We start from the raw sequence: 21,643 nt of genomic DNA, 5'->3' as shown, positions 1-21,643 counted from the left end.
AAACATAAGATCTCCTAAGCCTGCATTTACCAGACTATTTTTGTGGATATAGATAGATATATATCTATGTCTATAAAAACATTACTCAATTGGCCAATTCTTTATAAACCTTGAAAGTTTCCAGTAGTATACCCACTCTTAGCAACCCTAGCCTTGAGTCTTTGTTGGAAGTATTTGCAAATAAAGACAATACTTACCATAGCATAATGTGCCGAAGTTTCTTAACACTAGAGGATATTCTAATAATTTAGCCAAACAAATACAGAAAACCACAACCAGCTTCGTTTTTATAAAAATGAGTTTAATTCCATTTCAGTATAAAACATTTATGAAGCCCTGCCAATCAAATTCAACTTTCACAATCTGACAAAGGTATGATTATTTCCTCTGTCCTGCCCAACAACCTTAAAATGGCATACAAATTAGGGCTGAGCGATCTAATTAATTTGAGCGATATTCCAAATGCCTATATCGCAAGAATCAATGTTTGTATTTTCATTTTTATGAGTGTTATGTCTGCTTGTTCTCATGTCTTTTTGGTCTCAACTTAGTCGCTCCTTCCCACTAACACCAGAGAACTGTATATAATGACAAGATGAAAGTCTCCACCCTAAAAACAGGAGTTGTCCCAAAGGCAGGTGACAAGCTTAAATCTAAGCTCAAACCATTGAGCTCATTTTGGACAGATCGGACAAAAAGTCTCCATTTGCATTTAAGGTTTGGTCCATAAAATAAAAAAATCATATGGACACAAAGGTAAGGATACCCTTTGTCTGAACTACTGAAATTGCACACAGAGCAGACACGAACAAAATGTATGCTCAGTTTGTCACACGCAGCATTGCACTACCAAGTACAGCGAGCAGCATTTTATCAAAGACGTATACTAGCAGTCGAGTATTTTAAATCTGCAATAAGGATAAAATAATGATTGGAAATGTCTCGTTCTGATTAAGTAGGGCACTTCATTTCAAAATCTGAACAAAGTAGACAGGATAGCATGCTGTTTAAACAGTTGGAGACAGAAGGGTGTGTTCATAACTCCACTGTTCTGCCTTGTTAGCTAGCAAATAGATCCAAGTTAGCAAAACTTGAAATATAAAGATTAGCTGGCTACCTACTAGCATGTGGGCTTGTGCTTGAAACCGGTGTTAATTTTCTATAATGCTTGCTACAATAAGTTAATTAGTGAATGTATATTATGCATGCTCCTGGTTAAATTTGAAAGAAAAGGGAATTTTCATAAACTTGAAAGCTAGATCAGTGATTGCAAAAAAGCATGTTAAACTACTTTGATAAAATAATGAATTAGTGTGTTGTGGAAGGCTTATATTTAGCCTAAGTATAATTTCACAAGCCCCGAATTAGACTGTCATTACATTTAGGAACCACCCATAAGTTAGAAGAAAAAAAAGATCTGATTTTTAGACCATAATCGCCCAGCCCTAATACAAATGTGTTGGTCTTAGAGTTTCTCGTTATGGGAAATATTACAATAATGAAAAACCTTAATCACTCATCGTTAGCTATAATATTAATAATAAAATACCAATGTGAAGTTCTGGTCAGTCAAGTCAGTCTGAATACAAGTGTCTCCGAACACAGTCCAGTCAGAATACAAGCCTTCACAGTCAATAAGATGGTCTGTCTATGCAGTCTTCTGCTGGCCCTTCTTCCCGATCAAGGACTTGTGGATGTGAGGGATCACACCTAGAAAAAGCAGCAAACAAGAATGATTGAGTGCATGTTACAAAATTAATCTCTTGTTAACAATCTCCATGTGTACTACACAATAGAAATTGTCCAAAAACAGGTGCATATGCGGTGTTTGTTTGTATAACTGTGTGAGAGCAAGTGATCTAATAACAGTGTGCCTTCTCAACTCACCTCCTCCAGCAATGGTGGCCTTGATGAGGGAGTCCAACTCCTCGTCTCCACGGATAGCGAGCTGCAAGTGGCGAGGAGTGATGCGCTTCACCTTCAGATCTTTGGAAGCGTTGCCCGCCAACTCCAGCACCTGGAAACAAATCAGCAAACCTTAAACTTAAAAATATAACGATTCAGAGGTCTACTATTCAATAGCACTCTTAAAACATCTTTCCAATCCCACAAATGGATAAATGACATCGTTTACATGACAGCAATAGTCTAATCCAACAGAATGTATTGTGTCAGATGGTGTGTTAAACTCACCTCAGCGGTGAGGTATTCGAGGATGGCAGCACTGTACACGGCCGCTGTGGCTCCTACACGGCCATGGCTGGTAGTACGAGTCTTCAAGTGCCTGTGGATACGACCCACTGGGAACTGGTAGGAAGAAACCAGGGGACAAATGAGAGGCATATATATATATATATATATATATATATATATATATATATATATATATTTGGTGGGGAGACAAGCAAGTGGGAGAAACCTTGAGAAGGGTGGACATAGGGATTTAATCTAGTCTGTTGGACAGTTGCCAGGGAGTGTCGCCACTACACCACGGCTCTGCGTGGAATGAGTGGTTTCTAGTAATAGCCTTACATATGAGCACTGAAACATGAAGAGAAACAAAAAAATGTAAGCCAGTTGAACGGAAGAGTTATTTTGTAATACCAGGAACTAGAGGTCGACCGATTATGATTTTAACGCCGATACCGATTATTGGAGGCCCCAAAAAGCCGATTAAAAAATTAAAAAAAAATATTTTTTAGATTTATTTGTAATAATGACAATACTGAATGAACACTTATTTTAACTTAATATAATACATCAATAAAATAAATTTAGCCTCAAATAAATGAAATGTTCAATTTGGTTTAAATAATGCAAAAACAAAGTGTTGGAGAAGAAAGTAAAAGTGCAATATGTGCCACGTAAAAAAGCTAACGTTTAAGTTCCTTGCTCAGAACATATGAAAGCTGGTGGTTCCTTTTAACATGAGGCTTCAATATTTCCAGGTAAGATGTTTTAGGTTGTAGTTATTATAGGACTCTCTCTATACTTCATATACCTTTGACTATTGGATGTTCTTATAGGCACTTTAGTATTGCCAGTGTAACAGTATAGCTTCCGTCCCTCTCCTCGCTCCTCTGGGCTCGAATCAGGAACACAGACAGCCACCCTCGAAGCAGCGTTACCCATGTAGCGGAAGGGAAAAAAAACTACTCCCAAGTCTGAGCGAGTGACATTTGAAACGCTATTAGCGCGCACCCGTCTAACTAGCTAGCCATTTCAAATCGGTTACACCAGCCTAATCTCAGGAGTAGATAGGCTTGAAGTCATAAACAGAGCAACGCTTAAAGCATTGCGAAGGGCTGCTGGCAAATCACACGAAAGTGCTATTTTGAATGAATGCTTACAAGCCTGCTGCTGCCTACCATCGCTCAGTCAGACTGCTCTATCAAATCATAGACTTAATTATAACATAACACAGAAACACGAGCCTTAGGTCATTAATATGGTCGAATCCGGAAACTCTCGAAAACAATACGTTACATTGCACAACCTTCAGTGTTATGTCATAATTACGTAAAACGCTGACAAATTACCCAAAGTGTTGCATATACCCTGACTGCGTGCAATGAATGCAAAATGACACAATTTCACCTGGTTAATATTGACTGCTAACAAGAACTTCGTTTAGCTAAATTTGCAGGTTTAAAAACATACTTCTGTGTATTGATTTTAAAAAGGCATTGATGTTTAGGTACAGTCGTGCAACGATTGTGCATTTTTCGCAAATGCGCTTTTGTTAAATCATCCCCCGTTTGGTGAAGTCGGCTGTCTTTGTTAGGAAGAAATAGTCTTCACAGTTCGCAACGAGCCAGGCGGCCCAAACTGCTGCATATACACTGACTGTTTGCAAGAAGTGACACATTTTCCCTAGTTAAAAGAAATTCATGTTAGCAGGCAATATTAACTAAATATGCAGGTTTAAAAATATATACTTGTGTATTGATTTTAAGGCATTGATGTTTATGGTTGGAGCAACGTGTACCTAAGCGATTATATGCAACGAATGCTAGATAACTACACATGGTTGATATTACTAGTTTAACTAGTGATTATGCTTGATTGTTTTTTATAAGATACATTTAATGCTAGCTAGCAACTTACCTTGGCTTCTTACTGCATTCGCGTAACCTCGTGGAGTGCAATGTAAAGCAGGTGGTTAGTGTGTTGGACTAGTTAACCGTAAGGTTGCAAGATTGAATCCCCGAGCTGACAAGGTAAAAATCTCTCGTTCTGCCCCTGAACAAGGCAGTTAACCCACCGTTCCTAGGCCGTCATTGAAAATAAGAATGTGTTCTTAACTGACTTGCCTAGTTAAGGACTATTAAAAATAAAAATTTGCCCAAATCGGCATCCAAAAATAACGATTGTTATGAAAACTTGAAATCGGCTCTAATTAAATCGGCTATTCCGATTATTCGGTCGACCTCTACCAGGAACATGCAAAATAGAATTGCTACTTGCTTTGAAGAGAGCATAACAGCACAGAAACTCAAGGTCCATTACAATGAATGACAAGGTGCATACGAAAAGTATTTAGACCCATAATGACAAAGCAAAAGCTTCAGTTTTTTGTGTGCGCAAACAATTTCAAATATCACATACGTATTGACAATTTACTTAGTTGAAGCACCTTTGACAGACTCAAATCTTCTTGAGTAGAACACAAGCTTGGCACACATGTATTGAGTTTCTCCATTCTCTGGAGATCCTCAAAATCTGGTTTGATGGGGAGCATCGCTGCACAGCTATTTGCAGGTTTCTCCAGAGATGTTCGATTGGGTTCAAGACTGGGTCACTCAAGGACATTGAGACTTGCCTGAAGCCACTCCTGCGTTGTCTTGGCTGTGTGCATAGGGTCGTTGTCCTGTTGAATGGTGAACCGTCGCCCCAGTCTGAGGTCCTGAGCAGGTTTTCATCAAGGATCTCTGAACTTCGCTCCATTCATCTTTCCCTTGACTAGTTTCCCAGACCCTGCTGCTGAAAAACATCCACACAGCATGCTGATGCCACCACCGTGCTTTACTGTAGGGATGGTGCCAGGTTTCCCCCAGACACGAGGCTTGGCATTCAGGCCGGAGTTCAATCTTGGTTTCATGGTCTGACAGTCTTCTGAGGTGCCTTTTGGCAAACTCCAAGCAGGCAGTCATGTGTCTTTTGCTGAGGAGTGGCTTCCGCCTGGCCACTACCATAAAGGCCTGATTGGTGAGTGCTGCAGAGATGGTTCTCCTTCTGGAAAGTTCCCGCATCTCCACAGAGGAACTCTGTAGCTCTTTCAGAGTAACCGTCAGGTTCTTGGTCACCTCCTTGACTAAGGCCCTTCTCCCCCGATTGCTCAGTTTGGCCAGGCTGCCAATTCTAGGAAGAGTCTTGGTGCTTCCAAACTTATTCTGTTTAAGAATAGAGGCCATTGTGTTCTTGAGGACCTTCAATGCTGCAGAAATGTTTTGGTACCCTTCCCCAGATCTGTGCCTTGACAAGCCTGTCTCAGAGTACGAAGGAGAATTCCGTCGACCTCATGGCTTGTTTTTGTGCCGACATGCACTGTCAACTGTGGGACCTTAGGTGTTTGTGCGCCTTTCCAAATCATGTCCAATCAATTGAATTTACCACAGGTGGACTCCAATCAAGAAAGATCAATGGAACCAGGATGCACCTGAGCTCAATTTCAAGTCTCATAGCAAAGGGTCTGAATAGTAATGTGAATAGGGATGCACAAATATGACTTTTTGGCCAGTACCGATATTTCCTTGCCAAAATAAGTTTAAAAAAAAATGTGCAGCCTTTTAACTGTACGAGAATGCTTGACACATCTAAGGCACTGCATCGCAGTGCAATAGGATTCCTTACAGTCCCTGGTTCGAATCCAGGCTGTATCTCAACCGGGCCGTGATTGGGAGTCCCATAGGGTGGCGCACAATTGGCCTAGCGTTGTCCGGGTTTGGCCATCATTGTAAATAAGAATTTGTTCTTAACTGACTTGCCTAGTTTACCTGTTGGGTGTAGTATTGACACGGCCGGATAAAAAAAACGTACCCGATTTAATCTGGTTACTACTCCTGCCCAGTAACTAGAATATGCATATAATTATTGGCTTTGGATAGAAAACATCCTAAAGTATCTAAAACTGTTTGAATGGTGTCTGAGTATAACAGAACTCATATGGCAGGCAAAAACCTGAGAGGATTCTGAACAGGAAGTGGCCTGTCTGACAAGTTGTGTTTCATCTTGGCTCTTTTTATTGAAGACTGAGGATCTTTGCTGTAACGTGACACTTCCGACGGCTCCCACAGGCTCCCAGAGCCCGGGAAAAAGCTGAATGATATCGAGGCAGCCCCAGGCTGAAACACATTATCGCTTTTGGCAAGTGGCCGATCAGAGGACAATGGGCTTAGGCGCGTGCCCGAGTCGACCCCATGCTTTATTTTCTTTCGTCTGTTTACCTAAATGCAGATTCCCGGTCAGAATATTATTGCTTTTTTACGAGAAAAATGGCATAAAAATTGATTTTAAACAGCGGTTGACATGCTTTGAAGTACGGTAATGGAATATTTAGAATTTTGTCAAGAAATGCGCCATACTCGTCACCCTTCTTTACCCTTTCGGATAGTGTCTTGAACGCACGAACAAAACGCCGCTGTTTGGATATAACAATGGATTATTTGGGACCAAACCAACATTTGTTATTGAAGTAGAAGTCCTGGGAGTGCATTCTGACGAAGAACACCAAAGGTAATAACATTTTTCTTATAGTAAAATCTGACTTTGGTGAGTGCTAAACTTGCTGGGTGTCTAAATAGCTAGCCCTGTGATGCCGGGCTATCTACTTAGAATATTGCAAAATGTGCTTTCACCGAAAAGCTATTTTAAAAATCGAACATATCGAGTGCATAGAGGAGTTCTGTATCTATAATTCTTAAAATAATTGTTATGCTTTTTGTGAACGTTTATCGTGAGTAATTTAGTAAATTCACCGGAAGTTTGCGGGGGGTATGCTAGTTCTGAACGTCACATGCTAATGTAAAAAGCTGGTTTTTGATATAAATATGAACTTGATTGAACAAAACATGCATGCATTGTATAACAATGTCCTAGGTGTGTCATCTGATGAAGATCAAAGGTTAGTGCTGCATTTAGCTGTCTTCTGGGTTTTTGTGACATATGCTAGCTTGAAAAATGGGTCTGATTATTTCTGGCTGGGTACTCTGCTGACATAATCTAATGTTTTGCTTTCGTTGTAAAGCCTTTTTGAAATCGGACAGTGTGGTCAGATTAACGAGAGTCTTGTCTTTAAAATGGTGTAAAATAGTCATATGTTTGACAAATTGAAGTAATAGCATTTCTAAGGTATTTGAATATCGCGCCACGGGATTCCACTGGCTGTTGACTAGGGTGGGACGCAAACGTCCCACCTAGCCCAGTCTTCCACCATGTAAGTAGATCAGGGGAATAGAGTCCACGTCCCTGTATGAGGTCACCTCTATGACCCTGACCTTTGGCTCGGTTCCCCTTCTCCTGGGTCATGAACAACTCCCAAAAAGCTCAGCCATGGCAGACTTCTTCTGGAGGAGAACCCCTGTCGTCTGCAGTCTCTGGAGAGGGGTTGGCGCGTTTGGCATGATATTGCAGAATTAAATTATGAAAATTACTACTCTTAAAGTGTCATTCAAAATATGATTGTTGTTTTTCTATTTCTATGAAAATTATTACTTCATAAATAAAATACAATACCTGATATTGGCCATAATCTCTGCTGTTACACCTGGATGCTGCTGCTTGTCTAACAGGGACTTGAACCGGGAGTCCAAAGCGGTGCTCCTGTGTAAGAAGTCTTGGACACCAGGGTCAGCATATCTAGGCTCCAGGTTAACTCTGATAGCAGTCTTGACATTCCTTACTGCGGGGATACCACCATTGCTCAGATGCCACCATTGATTTCAGGATCATTGTTCTCATAGGCAGGACCATGGAAACTGATGGAATGCTCAGTGTTGTGACAGAGAGGTTTGCACACTGATAAGACTAGCAGAGGAAGTTGTCAATTTTCAGACAGTCACAATATCTTTGACATTCCTCACAGCTTGCTCAGTCAGTGTAGAATACACCGCAACTTTGCGCTTAAGGTCTCTCAACCATGTCATGAATTCTATCTAGTAGGGACATCTTGGATTAATTTGTGGTTTGGCAGCGCCAGCATCTCCTGTTTTGTCTTGAAAACACGTGCAGCAAGTGTTTAATTAAAGGATACCACCTTCCTGGTCTTTGCTTGGAGGCAAGAGACAGGATTCACCGACATTGTTATTCTAGCGTCTCAAAAGCAATGTGAACAAAGCATCCTCTGTGGCCCCAATCCATCTAGTGTAAATGCATTTATAATATTTATAGCGTTGTCATAGGGATCATTACATTACACCTCAACTTCCACACTGCAACTACTTCCCTTAGCGCTTCAAGTTTACACTCATCACTACTCTGAAGGGGACGTGTTTGAAGGACATGGCTTTTTATTTCCCACTCTGCTGTAATGAAATGAGCCATTACAGTAAGGTAGCTCTCTAACAGACAGTTGAAAGACGAACTGTGTTGCCAGTCAGTGTAGCAATACTGTGAAAGTTTAGATGCCAATCACCATATAAGTTCAATGATGAAAAAGCCTGGAAGGAAACAGGGTTTACGTGAAATGATATGTACACAGCTGGACAAGATGGAAATGGACAGTGCGCTGAGGACAGACGGAGCCTAAACTTCACTGCGTGACATCCGGGGTGAAATGGTACGTGTGTTTTCGTTTTGAACCGTTCGGTACAGGGTCCACGGTGGGGTAGGCACTGAACAATACATTAATCATATTATAGCTGGGGGGGTATATACAAACTTCCCCCCCCCGCTATAATATATGATTAATGTATTGTTCAGTGCCTACCCCACCGTGGACCCTGAACCGAACGGTTCAATATGAAAACACACGTACCATTTCACCCCGGATGTCACGCAGTGAAGTTTCAGCTCTGTCTGTCCTCAGCGCACTGTCCATTTCCATCTTGTCCAGCTGTGTACGTAATATTTCACGTAAACCCTGTTTCTTATCCGCATCGAAGTAGCGGTCCTTGTACCTAGCGTCGAGCATGGTGGCGACACAGTAAAGAGGCTCAGAAAACGCCACAGTCGCTTGTTCACAGCCTTGAGTACTTTTCTAAGTTAGTGTCAGCAGTTTAATTGAGTAGGCGTTTCAATGCCATGACAGAGGGTATCACATCTGCTGCAGATGCAGTTGATTAGCTTATTTCTTGAGTCAGTTGTTGAAATTGCACTAGGAGTATGTTCATGTTTCCAAGTTAAACGTTCTCAAATGCCATTGAAATGGCAGCAGCGGTATGAGAACCAGCACTTTCTTGAGCATGCAATACTGCCTTCTCCTCTGTACCAAATCTTCGTCGACCCACTGTGCTGTCAGACTCAGCATGCTCATGGGGCCGACTTCACTGGTCCAAATTTCAGTCGTGAAGCCAATAGCAGTGCTATATTGTATTTACTTTGCCAACATGACCCTTTTTGCCTTTACCTCCCTTATCTCACCTCTTTTGCTCACATTGTATATAGACTTAGATGTGCATTTCAACAAAACTGTAACTCCGGTAGCGAAACATCTGAAAAAAAATAGCACCTACTTTGTAGTGTGTACCGGGGCTCGAGATGCTCGACCAGTCAGTGAAAGCTAACATCATCCATGACAGAACAGTTGATTGTAAAGGGCAATGAATTCCATTATCTTGGCGTTAACCTGTTAGGGCTAGGGGGCAGTATTTGCACGGCTGGATAAAAAAAATGTACCCGATTTAATCTGGTTACTAATCCTACCCAGTAACTAGAATATGGATATACTTATTATATATGGATAGAAAACACTAAAGTTTCTAAAACTGTTTGAATGGTGTCTGTGAGTATAACAGAACTCATTTGGCAGGCAAAACCCTGAGACATTTTCTGACAGGAAGTGGATACCTGATGTGTTGTATTACCTTTAAACCTATCCCATTGAAAAACACAGGGGCTGAGGAATATTTTGGCACTTCCTATTGCTTCCACTAGATGTCACCAGCCTTTACAAAGTGTTTTGAGTCTTCTGGAGGGAGATCTGACCGAACAAGAGCCATGGAACGATGATGGCCCATTAGACACCTGGCACGCGAGTTCATGTTGGGTACCCTCGTTCCAATACGTTATAAAAGAGTATGCATTCGTCCACCTTGAATATTATTCATGTTCTGGTTAAAAAAGGCCCTAATGATTTATGCTATACAACGTTTGACATGTTTGAACGAACGTAAATATTTTTTTCCCCTCGTTCATGACGGAAGTCCGGCTGGCTTAGATCATGTGCTAACAAGACGGAGATTTTTGGACATAAATGATGAGCTTTTTTGAACAAACTACATTCGTTATGGACCTGTGATACCTGGAAGTGACATCTGATGAAGAGAATCAAAGGTAATGGATTATTTACATAGTATTTTCGATTTTAGATCTCCCCAACATGACGTCTAGTCTGTATCGCAACGCGTATTTTTCTGGGCGCAGTGCTCAGATTATTGCAAAGTGTGATTTCCCAGTAAGGTTATTTTTAAATCTGGCAAGTTGATTGCGTTCAAGAGATGTAAATCTATAATTCTTTAAATGACAATATAATATTTTACCAATGTTTTCTAATTTTAATTATTTAATTTGTGGTGTTGACTTGACTGCCGGTTATTGGAGGGAAACGATTTCCTCAACATCAATGCCATAGTAAAACGCTGTTTTTGGATATAAATATGAACTTGATAGAACTAAAAATGCATGCATTGTCTAACATAATGTCCTAGGAGTGTCATCTGATGGAGATTGTAAAAGGTTAGTGCATCATTTTAGCTGGTTTTATGGTTTTGGTGACCCTGTCTTTGAATTGACAAAACATTACACACAACTCTTGTAAATGTACTGTCCTAACATACTCTAAATTTATGCTTTCGCCGTAAAACCTTTTTGAAATCGTAAAACGTGGTTAGATTAAGGAGATGTTTATCTTTCAAAGGGTGTAAAATAGTTGTATGTTTGAAAAAATTGAATTTTGACATTTATTTGGATTCAAATTTGCCGCTCTTGAAATGCACCTGCTGTTGATGGAGTGCACCACGGGGGGGACGCTAGCGTCCCACCTAGCCCATAGAGGTTAATGGATTTCGCCTTTGAGTTGTCTCCCTGAAATTCTTACTCTTTCAAATGACTGCTTGACTTGAACTGCTTTTGTTCTGTTTAGCACTATTTTTCATGGCATCATCTACCTACGTTATATAGGTAGGCACGTCAGCTTTGACATCGGGCCGATGCTGGTATTTTTAGCTAATATCGGCCAATTATGATATATCATGCATCCCTAGTAAATAAGGAACTTTATAATATACATCTATCACATTTGCAAACATTACTAAAAACCTGTTTTCGCTTTGTCATTCTAGGGATTGGTGTAGATTGATGAGGATTTTTTTTTTTGTCCATTTTGGATAAAGTCAGTCTGAATACTTTCCGAATCCGCTGTACACAGAGATAACAATATAAAGGCAACAATTTCAAAGATTTTACTGAGTTACAGTTTATAAAGGAAGTCAGTCAATTTAGACATACTGAACAAATATGAACTGCAACATGTAAAGTGTTAAGCAGTGCTTAATTTGTAAAATCACGAGGTGCTGGCCCAAAGTACGCATGAGAGGCGTGGGTGTGACCTGGGGAGTAAAATGTTCGACAGCTTTATAATAAAGCATTGCATGCATATTGTCACATTTGCGTCATGGTATAGATCAGTAGAGGGACTTACAGATGTGGCACAAATGGGAGTGTTTTTAGTAGCCTAGGGTCCAGGAAAAATGTGGCCTTTTATTATAAGCGCATTTCATGGAATTCTACATGACTGGAGACTTTGGCAGAATCTTTTTTAATACCACACAAATGAGCGGAATGGCAGGGTACTTTGACACTGACAAACAAAACAATAAAAACTACCTCGTCTTGATTCCATCAATAGCCTACATGTATGGAGACCTACTGTAGGCTACAAGAAGGGGAAATGAAACTGTAAACCATTTTTTAGGATCACCCAATGACGGCCAGCTCACTCGCTGGTGATTGTCAAAGCGCTCGTGCCAAAAGCCTCTCGTAAAACAATATTTGGAAGTTGAGCAAATATTTTGGTAGCCTACAGCGTACTCTTCCCTTTTCAGCAGGAGCCATTTGCTTTACAACGCGTTTTCCCTTAAATGTATTTCAAATCTTGCGAATGGGCTGTTGTCCGCATGTTTTTTTCTCCCACTGACAGATTTTCCACACATTCCTGACTGTAGGCTATTCCTTGTTATTGGGCTACAATCCAGCTAGGCTATTTCCCCCAAAAATATATACTAATCCCTGTGGCTAAATTACAGGCCTTCTCATGGTGTAGTATGCTATTCTGAATGATTTAATTTATTTCTGGACAGCAATAATTCTTCAACTTCGGTAAATGTGTTTACATTTATCAGGGGTGCTGCAGTTCATTCAGAACCCGTCACATGGCTATGATTCTATAAGGAAATAAATGACATGCAACGCTAAAGAGATGAGTTGTCTAGCAGAGTCGAGAGCTCATAGAAAGTTAATTTCTTTCTAGTTATGAGACATATTGGCGCGCTTCACACAGCCACGCGTTGGTCTCAAACATAAGTTACAATGTTGCACAAATCAACCCAAATAAACTCAGAATATTAGACCCAGCCTGAAAAAAAAACTTTCTCAAGTGCTTTTTGTGTGTGTGGGGGAATAATTAACAGAGGCAACTCAAATTAACTTTGATAACTTTTGTTAGAATTGACATATTGCAAAACGTGAAAATGATTCTTCATGCAACGAGAGGTTCCTGATCCAGCCAAATATGTTCCAGAACAAAACAGCCCCAAACTGAGAGGTGCCAGATCCTATTCCAGCAGGATCCAGCTCAAATTAAGCACTGGTCCCATGTGTCACAAGCTGAAATAAAAGATCGCAGAAGTGTTCCATATGCATGAAAAGGTAAATTGCTCTCAAATTTTGTTTACATCCCTGTTAGTGATTTCTCCTTTGCCAAGATAATCCAGCGACCTGACACGCGTTACATATCAAGAAGCTAATTAAACAGCATTACACAGGTGCATCTTGAGCTAGGGACAATAAAAGGCCACTAAAGTGTGCAGTTGCCACAGATGTCAAGATTTTAAGGGATCGTGCAATTGGCATGCTGACTACAGGAAAGTCCACCAGATAAATTCACATTCATGTCTTTGGCAATAGCTCTGATGGACAGCTCAGCATGCCAATTGCACACTCCCTCAACTTGAGACATCTGTGGCATTGTGTTGTGTGACAAAACTGCACATTTTAGAGTGGCCTTTTATTGTCCCCAGCATAAGATGCACCTGTGTAATGATCATGACTTTTAATCAGCCACACCTGTCAGGTGGGTGGATTACCGTGGCAAAGGAGAAAGGCTCGTCAACAGGGATGTAAACATTTGTACACAGAATGAGAGAAATAAGCTTTGTGCATACGGAATATTTCAGGATTTTTTTTTTCTCAGCTAACGAATACTTCAAAGTTACGTTTATATTTTTGTTCAGTATATAAGATCTCTGTAGTGGTATTCAAATCTTACCTGCAGTCCAGCTCTCTGGGAGCGCGACACCGCTTTCGCCTTGGCTTTGCCACTGTCTTTTCCTGCCTTACCACCAGCCTGGAATAGATGGTGCAAGACAAAGTATTAGCCAGTAAAATTGGACTTTTAAAATAAGGCATGCAAATCACATGGTTTCTAGTCAAGTACCCCTTCCCCAAATGACCAGACAAATCCCCAAACTCTGTTAATTGACCCACCATTTTTTTTATTGACCCATATTACCTCTTCAGACAAAAGTAACCATTTTGACATATTTTGTTACATATACATTTTACACACAGCATTCACAACAAAAATTGTTTTTATATACACATGTATACCATAAATGTCTTAGTGTTACCAGTAATAACCAATAACGTTGAGCTTTTTAATCCCAGCCCACCTATCTCCATAGACCACCCTCTGACTGTTAAACACAGTTCAAACCTTAAAATCGCATAGTATCTATCCAGTGTGAGTTAAAGATACTCATAAGAAAAGGTATTATATATTTGACTGACTACTTTCCAAATCGCCCAACACTGCTATTTGTAGGGTTCATTTTAAATGCGTTTTTCAGCCATTCCTCAACCTGTGATAAAAAAACAATGTACATTTGGCGATTAACAATAAATGATCTAAATGATTGTTGGTGGCAAGATTTTTGAATGATAATTTAAAATACAAAAACTGTTGAAGCAATCATTGTTCTATTTATCAATTCCTACACCATAGAATTCGTACAGCGATAATCTCTTCCAATCTATGTTGCACATCTGTCAACGTTTGTCATCGAATGTCAATGTTTCTTAATCCTTGGGACCCAAAGGGAGCCCAAATAACCTGACTGTCCCAGGTCACCATCTTCACTTGCCTGGCTGACATAGCTAACGTTACCTAGACAAAACAACTCGAGACTGATTCATATGTCCATATATAAATAGCTAATTATGAAGATGGTTAGCTAACTAGAAAACCAGGCGAATCACCCCATTTCGGTTTACGTTTCCCGCCAATTCTTGACAAGCAACAACTCAGCTGGCATCAAATGAGAAAGCTAACTAAACTGGATAACACTATTGCAAAGTAGAGCGTTTCATAAACCCATTGAATTAGCCATTTGCTGAAATGTCCTGCAATGCTAATTATTAGTATCTAGTTAGATAACCTCGACAGATATTGCAATATTGACATGATACAGAACTGCCGCGGAGCAACCAGACCAGCCAACTAGAAGGAAAAAAAAAAAAAGCTAGGCTAACGTTAGCTATCGAAATTAGTAGCCTACTTGCCGATCAACCACATGATTTGCATGCGGAAATAGCAGAATATATAATTCACGTGGGAAATGTAACACCAGCAATTACCAAACAGAAAATAAAGTTAAAAAGTAACTCTTAGGTAGCTACAGTAACGTTAGTAGCTAGAAACGTGAACTTGCTAGCTTAGCTGGTAAACGCTAGTTTGAAGAAGTAGCAGGTAATGCTAGCGAATGTACAATTAAACCACAAACAAATTATATACGAATCTGTAGTTAATAAAACTATCGCTACAGATAACAAACACATACCATTTCGTTATTTGGTTGTGGAACTGAGGAGATGGGAAACAATTTCGGTTCAAGACCGAGAGAAAAAATAAAACCCTTAACAATCCTATACCCGGGACTCCTCGCGAATGGACGTTGACCAATGGGCATTCCTGTTGTTTATTTTAATATTCTTTTATGACCAATCACAGCGCTGCTTGTACAGATTTCCACCCCCCCCACCCAAATCGGCGTGTCTTTCTTTGCGCACGAGACCAACAAGTAGGCGGGATCACTGTAGCTAGAAAATGCCACTCATAATGTATGCTTTTTTTTTTTAATTGACGCTCAATATTATTCACTTGCTTGACTAATACAATTTTGAAATATACTACGTGCATGCGCATAACTGGAGATTGCATACACAACTCGTCTTTGATAATGCATGCATATATGTAGCCTAGGCAGCCGATAGCGTGCGTTAGATCTACACCACAGCTATAACAATGGGTTAGTTATAAAAATCTTTGTCTGCATCTAGTATTGATGTGCCCAGCCGGTATACCGCAGACAGAACAATGAGACAGATATTTCACGGATGCATAAAAGTTGGCGCTTCCACTCAGTGAGAGAAGATGGATTTGAGCCGAAATTCTGCACATTTTCTCATCTATGAAACATTTGATCTCAATACAGTTTTCTGTTCGCCAAACTAGAATATGTTATGAATAGAGTAGACTACGTTTTGTAGAATTTACCCTTTGAAAATTGTTTTTAAAAATGCGTTGTTTAGAAGGAGTGCAAAGGCGAATTGAGTTATTGCACACGCGCATTTCACGAAGTAGGCCTTCCCTAAGGGAAATATGCAGATGTTGCTAGAACGCGAAAATAACATCTCGCTAGCTCGAGCTTGGATCTTCCCACTTTGACTCGTTTGTTTCCATTTGAAACGACAGGCTGTAGTCTATGTTGGTTTAGTTATACATTTTTTGACAATTTATGATGTTGCACATAGCGTTCAGCCAAGGTTGTATAACATCCTAAATTGTCCGAAAATGGTGGTGGAAAATTGTGTTTTATTAAGACAGTACACCTTTTTCCAGTTTTTTTTCCTACGGCCCGCCATTAAAGCTAGTTAAGGAGGGAAATGACGCCTTTGCAGCCTTGTGTACAAGCTGGTCCACGGGGGACACGTGTATTACTGGGCACATCAATCATAGTGCAGATCTAGCGCCCACTATCGGCTGCCTAGCATAGATGCAAAGTTGCAAACTAACTGCGTGACCTAAAATACACATTTGCCTCACAAAATAAATTGGTATCTAATTAGTACACAATTAACTCAATACTCAGCAGTATATGCTAGTTTAGCTGAGTATCATATTTTAAAACAGACCAGGTTTTCCAACGCATTTGAAAATATAGCAGTTTTTTTTTACCAGGTAAATTGACCAAGAACACATTCTCATTTACAGCAACGACCTGAGGAATAGTTACAGGGGAGAGGAGATGAATGAGCCAATTGTAAACTGGGGATGATTAAGTCACCATGATGGTCAAATTGTGAATTTAGCCAGGACACAGAGAGTCAGGACAACCGTTTAACCTCCCATCCGAAAGACAGCCCCCCTAATCGCTGCCCTGGAGAATTGGGATATTTTTTTAGACCAGAGGAAAGAGTGCCTCCTACTGGCCCTCCAACACCACTTCCAGCAGCATCTGGTCTCCCATCTAGCGACCAACCCTGCCTAGCTTCAGAAGCAAGCCAGCAGTGGGATGCATACCACCTTTCAATTACTTTCTTTGATTTCATAGAATTAGGAGGGCACAATTTATTGTAAGAGAAATCTAGTAGTAGAAAATCTATACTGAACATGAATATAAACGCAACATGTAAAGTGTTGGTCCCATGTTTCATGAGGTGAAATAAAATATCCCAGAATTTTTGCATATGCACAAAAAGCTTATTTCTCTCAAAATGTTTGTGCACAAATGAGTTTACATCACTGTTAGTGAAAATGTATCCTTTGCTGAGATAATCCATCCACCTGACAGATGTGGCATATCAAGAAGCTGATAAAATAGCATGATCATTATGTGCTGGGGGCAATAAAAGGCCACTCTAAAATGTGCAGTTTGTCACACAACACAGTGACACAGATGTCTCAAGATTTTAAGGGAGCGTGCAATTGGCATGTTGACTGCAGGAATGTCGCCAGAGCTGTTGCCAGAGAATTTAAGGTTTATTTCTCTACCATAAGCCGCCGCCAATGTCGTTTTAGAGAATTTGGCAGTACATCCAGCCGGCCTCACAACCGCAGACCATGTGTTACCACGCCAGCCCAGGACCTCCACATCAGGCTTCTTCACCTGCGGGATTGTTTAAGGAAGGGGAGTGGGGTGCTGTGGAGTATTTCTGTCTGTAATAAAGCCCTTTTGTGGGGAAAAACTCATTCTGATTGGCTTGGCCTGGCTCCCAAGTGGGTGGGCCTACAGTGAATTCGTAAAGTATTCAGATCGCTTGACTTTTTCCACATTTTGTTACGTTACAGCTTGATTCTAAAATGGATTTCACATTTTTTCCCTCATTAATCTACACACAATACCCCATAACGACAAAGTGAAAACAGGTTTTTAGAAATTATTGCAAAAAAAAAAAACAGAAATACCTTATTTACATAAGTATTCAGACCCTTTGCTATGAGACTCGAAATTGAGCTCAGGTGCATCCTGTTTCCATTGATCATCCTTGAGATGTTTCTACAACTTGATTGGAGTCCACCTGTGGTAAATTCAATTGATTGGACATAATTTGGAAAGGCACACACCTGTTTATATAAGGTCCCACAGTTGACTGCATATCAGAGCAAAAGCCAAGCCATGAGGTCAAAGGAATTGTCAATAGAGCTCCGAGAGAGGATTGTGTCAAGGCACAGATCTAGGGAAGGGTACCAAAAAATGTCTGCAGCATTGAAAGTCCCCAAGAACAGTGGCCTCCATCATTCTTAAATTGAAGAAGTTTGGAATTACCAAGACTCTTCCTAGAGCTGGCCACCTGGACAAACTGAGCAATCGGGGGAGAAGGGTCATGGTCGGGGAGGTGACCAAGAACCCGATGGTCACTCTGACAGAGCTCCAGAGTTCCTCTGTGGAGATGGGAGAACCTTCCAGAAGGACAACCATCTCTGCAGCACTCCACCAATCAGGCCTTTATGGCAGAGTGGCCAGATGGAAGCCACTCCTCAGTAAAAAGCACATAATAGCCCGCTTGGAGTTTGCCAAAAGGCATCTAAAGACTCTCAGACCATGAGAAACAAGATTATCTTGTCTCTGGTCTGATGAAACCAATATTGAACTCTTTGGCCTGAATGCCAAGAGTCACGTCTAGAGGAAACCTGGCACCATCCCTGTATGCACTCACAGTCCCACAGTGGTGGCAGCATCATGTTGTGGGGATGTTTTTCAGCAGTAAGGTACAGAGAGATCCTTGATGAAAACCTGCTCAGGACCTCCGACCGGAGTGAGGAATTCAGCCCGAGGTCAGATGAAGTGAGAAGGAACAGTCACCACTTAAGTTCCTGCCTAGTAACAGAGCTGTATTTGATGTCTAGATGTGCAAGGAGTTGACTCCACCTAATAGCATGGTATAAATACTTGTGCTGGTGGAAACATGTCTTTGTCTTTTGCAGCTGTTTGACCCATTGGGGGAATAAACTTGGTTTGAGCTTTTCCTAGTCATCCGTTTGAGATTTTACTCTGTTTGTTTAGAACCTAACAGTATGTACACACTTACCCTGCCAAAGTGCTTTGTTCTTGGGGCCAACACCTTCGTGTCTTCAAAGGACTTGAAGAGGTCCGCTGTGAAGATGGTCTGGTGAGTCATGGTGGCTGGCCAGTAGCCACTCTTTGCAAGTTCGTCCACCCCCACTGTCCAATGTCTCAGACACCCGGATGCAGTTCAGAGCAGGAAGTGACAGGATGTAGCGCCCTGAGTCAGGAGTAATTATTAGAAGGTAATGAATTACATTCTTTAAAAACATGTAACTAGAAGTCTTTAAAAACCAAATTCTTACCATTTATCCCAATCAGGATGACCTGCTTGCCACTCATCACTGTTAGGGCACTGAGGGGGCAACCACACTGCTGTGGCACAGCCATTAGCAAAAGACAAACTAAAAACCAAACTGTTACACCAAAAATTGTTCTATATATTTGGACTGTAAATACTGACACATTGAAAATAGTGCAGCATAACTAAAAAGTTGGTATTGCAGGAGGTGCTACCCATCAGCTCCTGTACATGGAGATTCATGAAAATATGAATGAAAATAATATCTTGGCAGTGATAACAAATGTTAAGGTTGGCTTGGCATTTTAGCACACTGTACCTGTATCTTGTGGGATAGGTGCAGGAGCATTGATACTGCAGCAGGATGGGTACTGGTAATGGAAACTATTAAATAAAAATGGTGTTATATTTATTAATCAACTTAACTTAAAGGTATTCATTTTTTGGGTGAAGTAATGAGAATCCACTATGACAGATACAGTGCATTTGGAAAGTATTCAGACGGCTTGACTTTTTCTATATTTTGTTACGTTACAGCTTCATTATAACATTTATAAAAATTTTCCTCATCAATCTAAACACAATATCCTATAATGACAAAGCAAAAACAGGTTTGTAGACATTTTTTTAAATGTATAAAAAAAAAAATATATATATATATATATATTACATAAGTATTCAGACCCTTTACTTATTACTTTGTTGAAGCACCTTTGGCAGCGATTATACCCTAAAGTCTTCTTGGGTATGACACTACAAGCTTGGCACACCTGTATTTGGAGAGTTTCTCCCATTCTTCTCTGCAGATCCTCTCAAGCTCTGTCAGGTTGGATTTGGAGCGTCGCGGCACAGCTATTTTCAGGTCTCTCCAGAGATGTTAGATCGGGTTCAAGTCCAGGTTCTGGCTGGGCCACTCAAGGACATCAGAGACTGGTCCCAAAGCCACTCCTGCGTTGTCTTGGACGTGTGCTTAGGGTAGTTGTCCTGTTGGAAGGTGAACCTTCACCCCAGTCTGAGCTCCTGAGCGCTCTGGAGCAGGTTTTCATCAAGGACCTCTCTGTACTTTGCTCAGTTCATCTTTCCCTCGATCCTGACCGAGGCAGTAGTGTAATGATCGCCCAAGGGAGATCTTGCTCTTGGCATCTCCCTTGGGGTTCCTTTAGGGGAGGGTTTCCCAAACCTCTCCTCAGGCCCCTCCAGATGTTTCACATTTTTATTTTAACCCTTTTTAACTGGCTTACATGGTTCAATTAGTTAGTTAATCATCAATCCTTTGACTAATTAAATCAAGTGTGGCAGTATAGGGTTAAAACAAAAATGTGAAAAATCTGGGGGAGCCGGTGGAGAGGGTTGGGAAACCCTGTTTTAGGGTCAGATGCCCCAGGGTAAAGCTCTGTTAAGGGCAATATGCACCCCCGCCATTAGCTGCAATATGGTCACCTGTTCCGGTAAGATCAATGTCCTCCGCTGTGATGTTTGATGACAATAATATACAATTAACATGAGGCAGCCAGAACTGGCATATGCTATCAATATAGAGAAAATGGTTACACTTTACATGCACAACAAACACACCAAAGTAAATAGGTACATAACACTTACTGTGTCTTGAAGCCTTCTTAGACATTTTTTTGTCCAAAGCTGTGTTCGAATACTCATACTAACCTCACTAACCGTAGGTTAATAAACGTGTGGAAAAGTGTGTGTGTAGGTGAAAACAAGTAAAAATGTAACAAAAAGATTTGCTGTGTGCCTTCACTGTCTTCCTCTTCCCTGGGCCTGCTGTTTCAACATAGCACCAAGAACCTGACTGTCTCCCTGCCTGTCTGCCTGTATCCTGCTTTTCTCCCACTCTTTACCCTTTGTAGCGTGTGAAACAACATAATGTCTTGTGGGAACCTGCACAATGTTATTAGAATACGTTATTTCGATACATTGTAAAAAAAAAAAAAAGAATCTGTATTTTCCCACACTCTACCCCAGCAAGGTGCAAGTTGGGGGAGGGACACAACAAATAAATAGCTTTGCATGTGTGGCTCCTTACCACAATCAATCAGTTTGGCAAAAATAATCTCTGCTCAGAGGGCCTTAAAAATATTTTTTTCAGAGAGAGAAGCTAGTGTGCAAGGAGCATCTTCCACTTTGGAAGATTAAGAATTTTCAGAATATGAGGATCATGTCTCTGTCAATTCGGATTCTGAAAGTGAGTTGGAAGAAGAGGGTGAGATGGCCCTAGGCAATCCCCAGCATCAGCAGCCTGGAGGAGGAGCAATGTGGATGTCAAAAAATTGTGAAATTGAATGGTCTTCTTGCCCAAGGAATGAGCCACCTCGTATGGCTGCCA

At 40.7% G+C, this 21,643-nt stretch overlaps 1 protein-coding gene across 1 annotated transcript; it reads right to left on the bottom strand.

Moving 5' to 3' along the window:
* Window positions 1-280: 280 nt before the first annotated feature.
* LOC106584895 (histone H2A.V) lies at window positions 281-15,484 on the bottom strand. Its single transcript, XM_014170525.2, has 5 exons — window positions 15,273-15,484; window positions 13,703-13,780; window positions 2,194-2,307; window positions 1,888-2,017; window positions 281-1,710 (listed from the first exon to the last, which is right to left on the bottom strand). Exons 1-5 carry the CDS (start codon window positions 15,399-15,401, stop codon window positions 1,649-1,651), a joined length of 513 nt encoding a protein of 170 aa, XP_014026000.1. The 5' UTR covers window positions 15,402-15,484; the 3' UTR covers window positions 281-1,648.
* Between the last annotated feature and the right edge of the window lie 6,159 nt (window positions 15,485-21,643).

Source organism: Salmo salar, chromosome ssa24 (assembly GCF_905237065.1).
Source record: "Salmo salar chromosome ssa24, Ssal_v3.1, whole genome shotgun sequence".
Taxonomy (NCBI): Eukaryota; Metazoa; Chordata; class Actinopteri; order Salmoniformes; family Salmonidae; genus Salmo; species Salmo salar.
The sequence above is the reverse complement of the archived record's forward strand: the minus strand, read 5'-3'. Positions and strand labels throughout refer to the sequence as shown.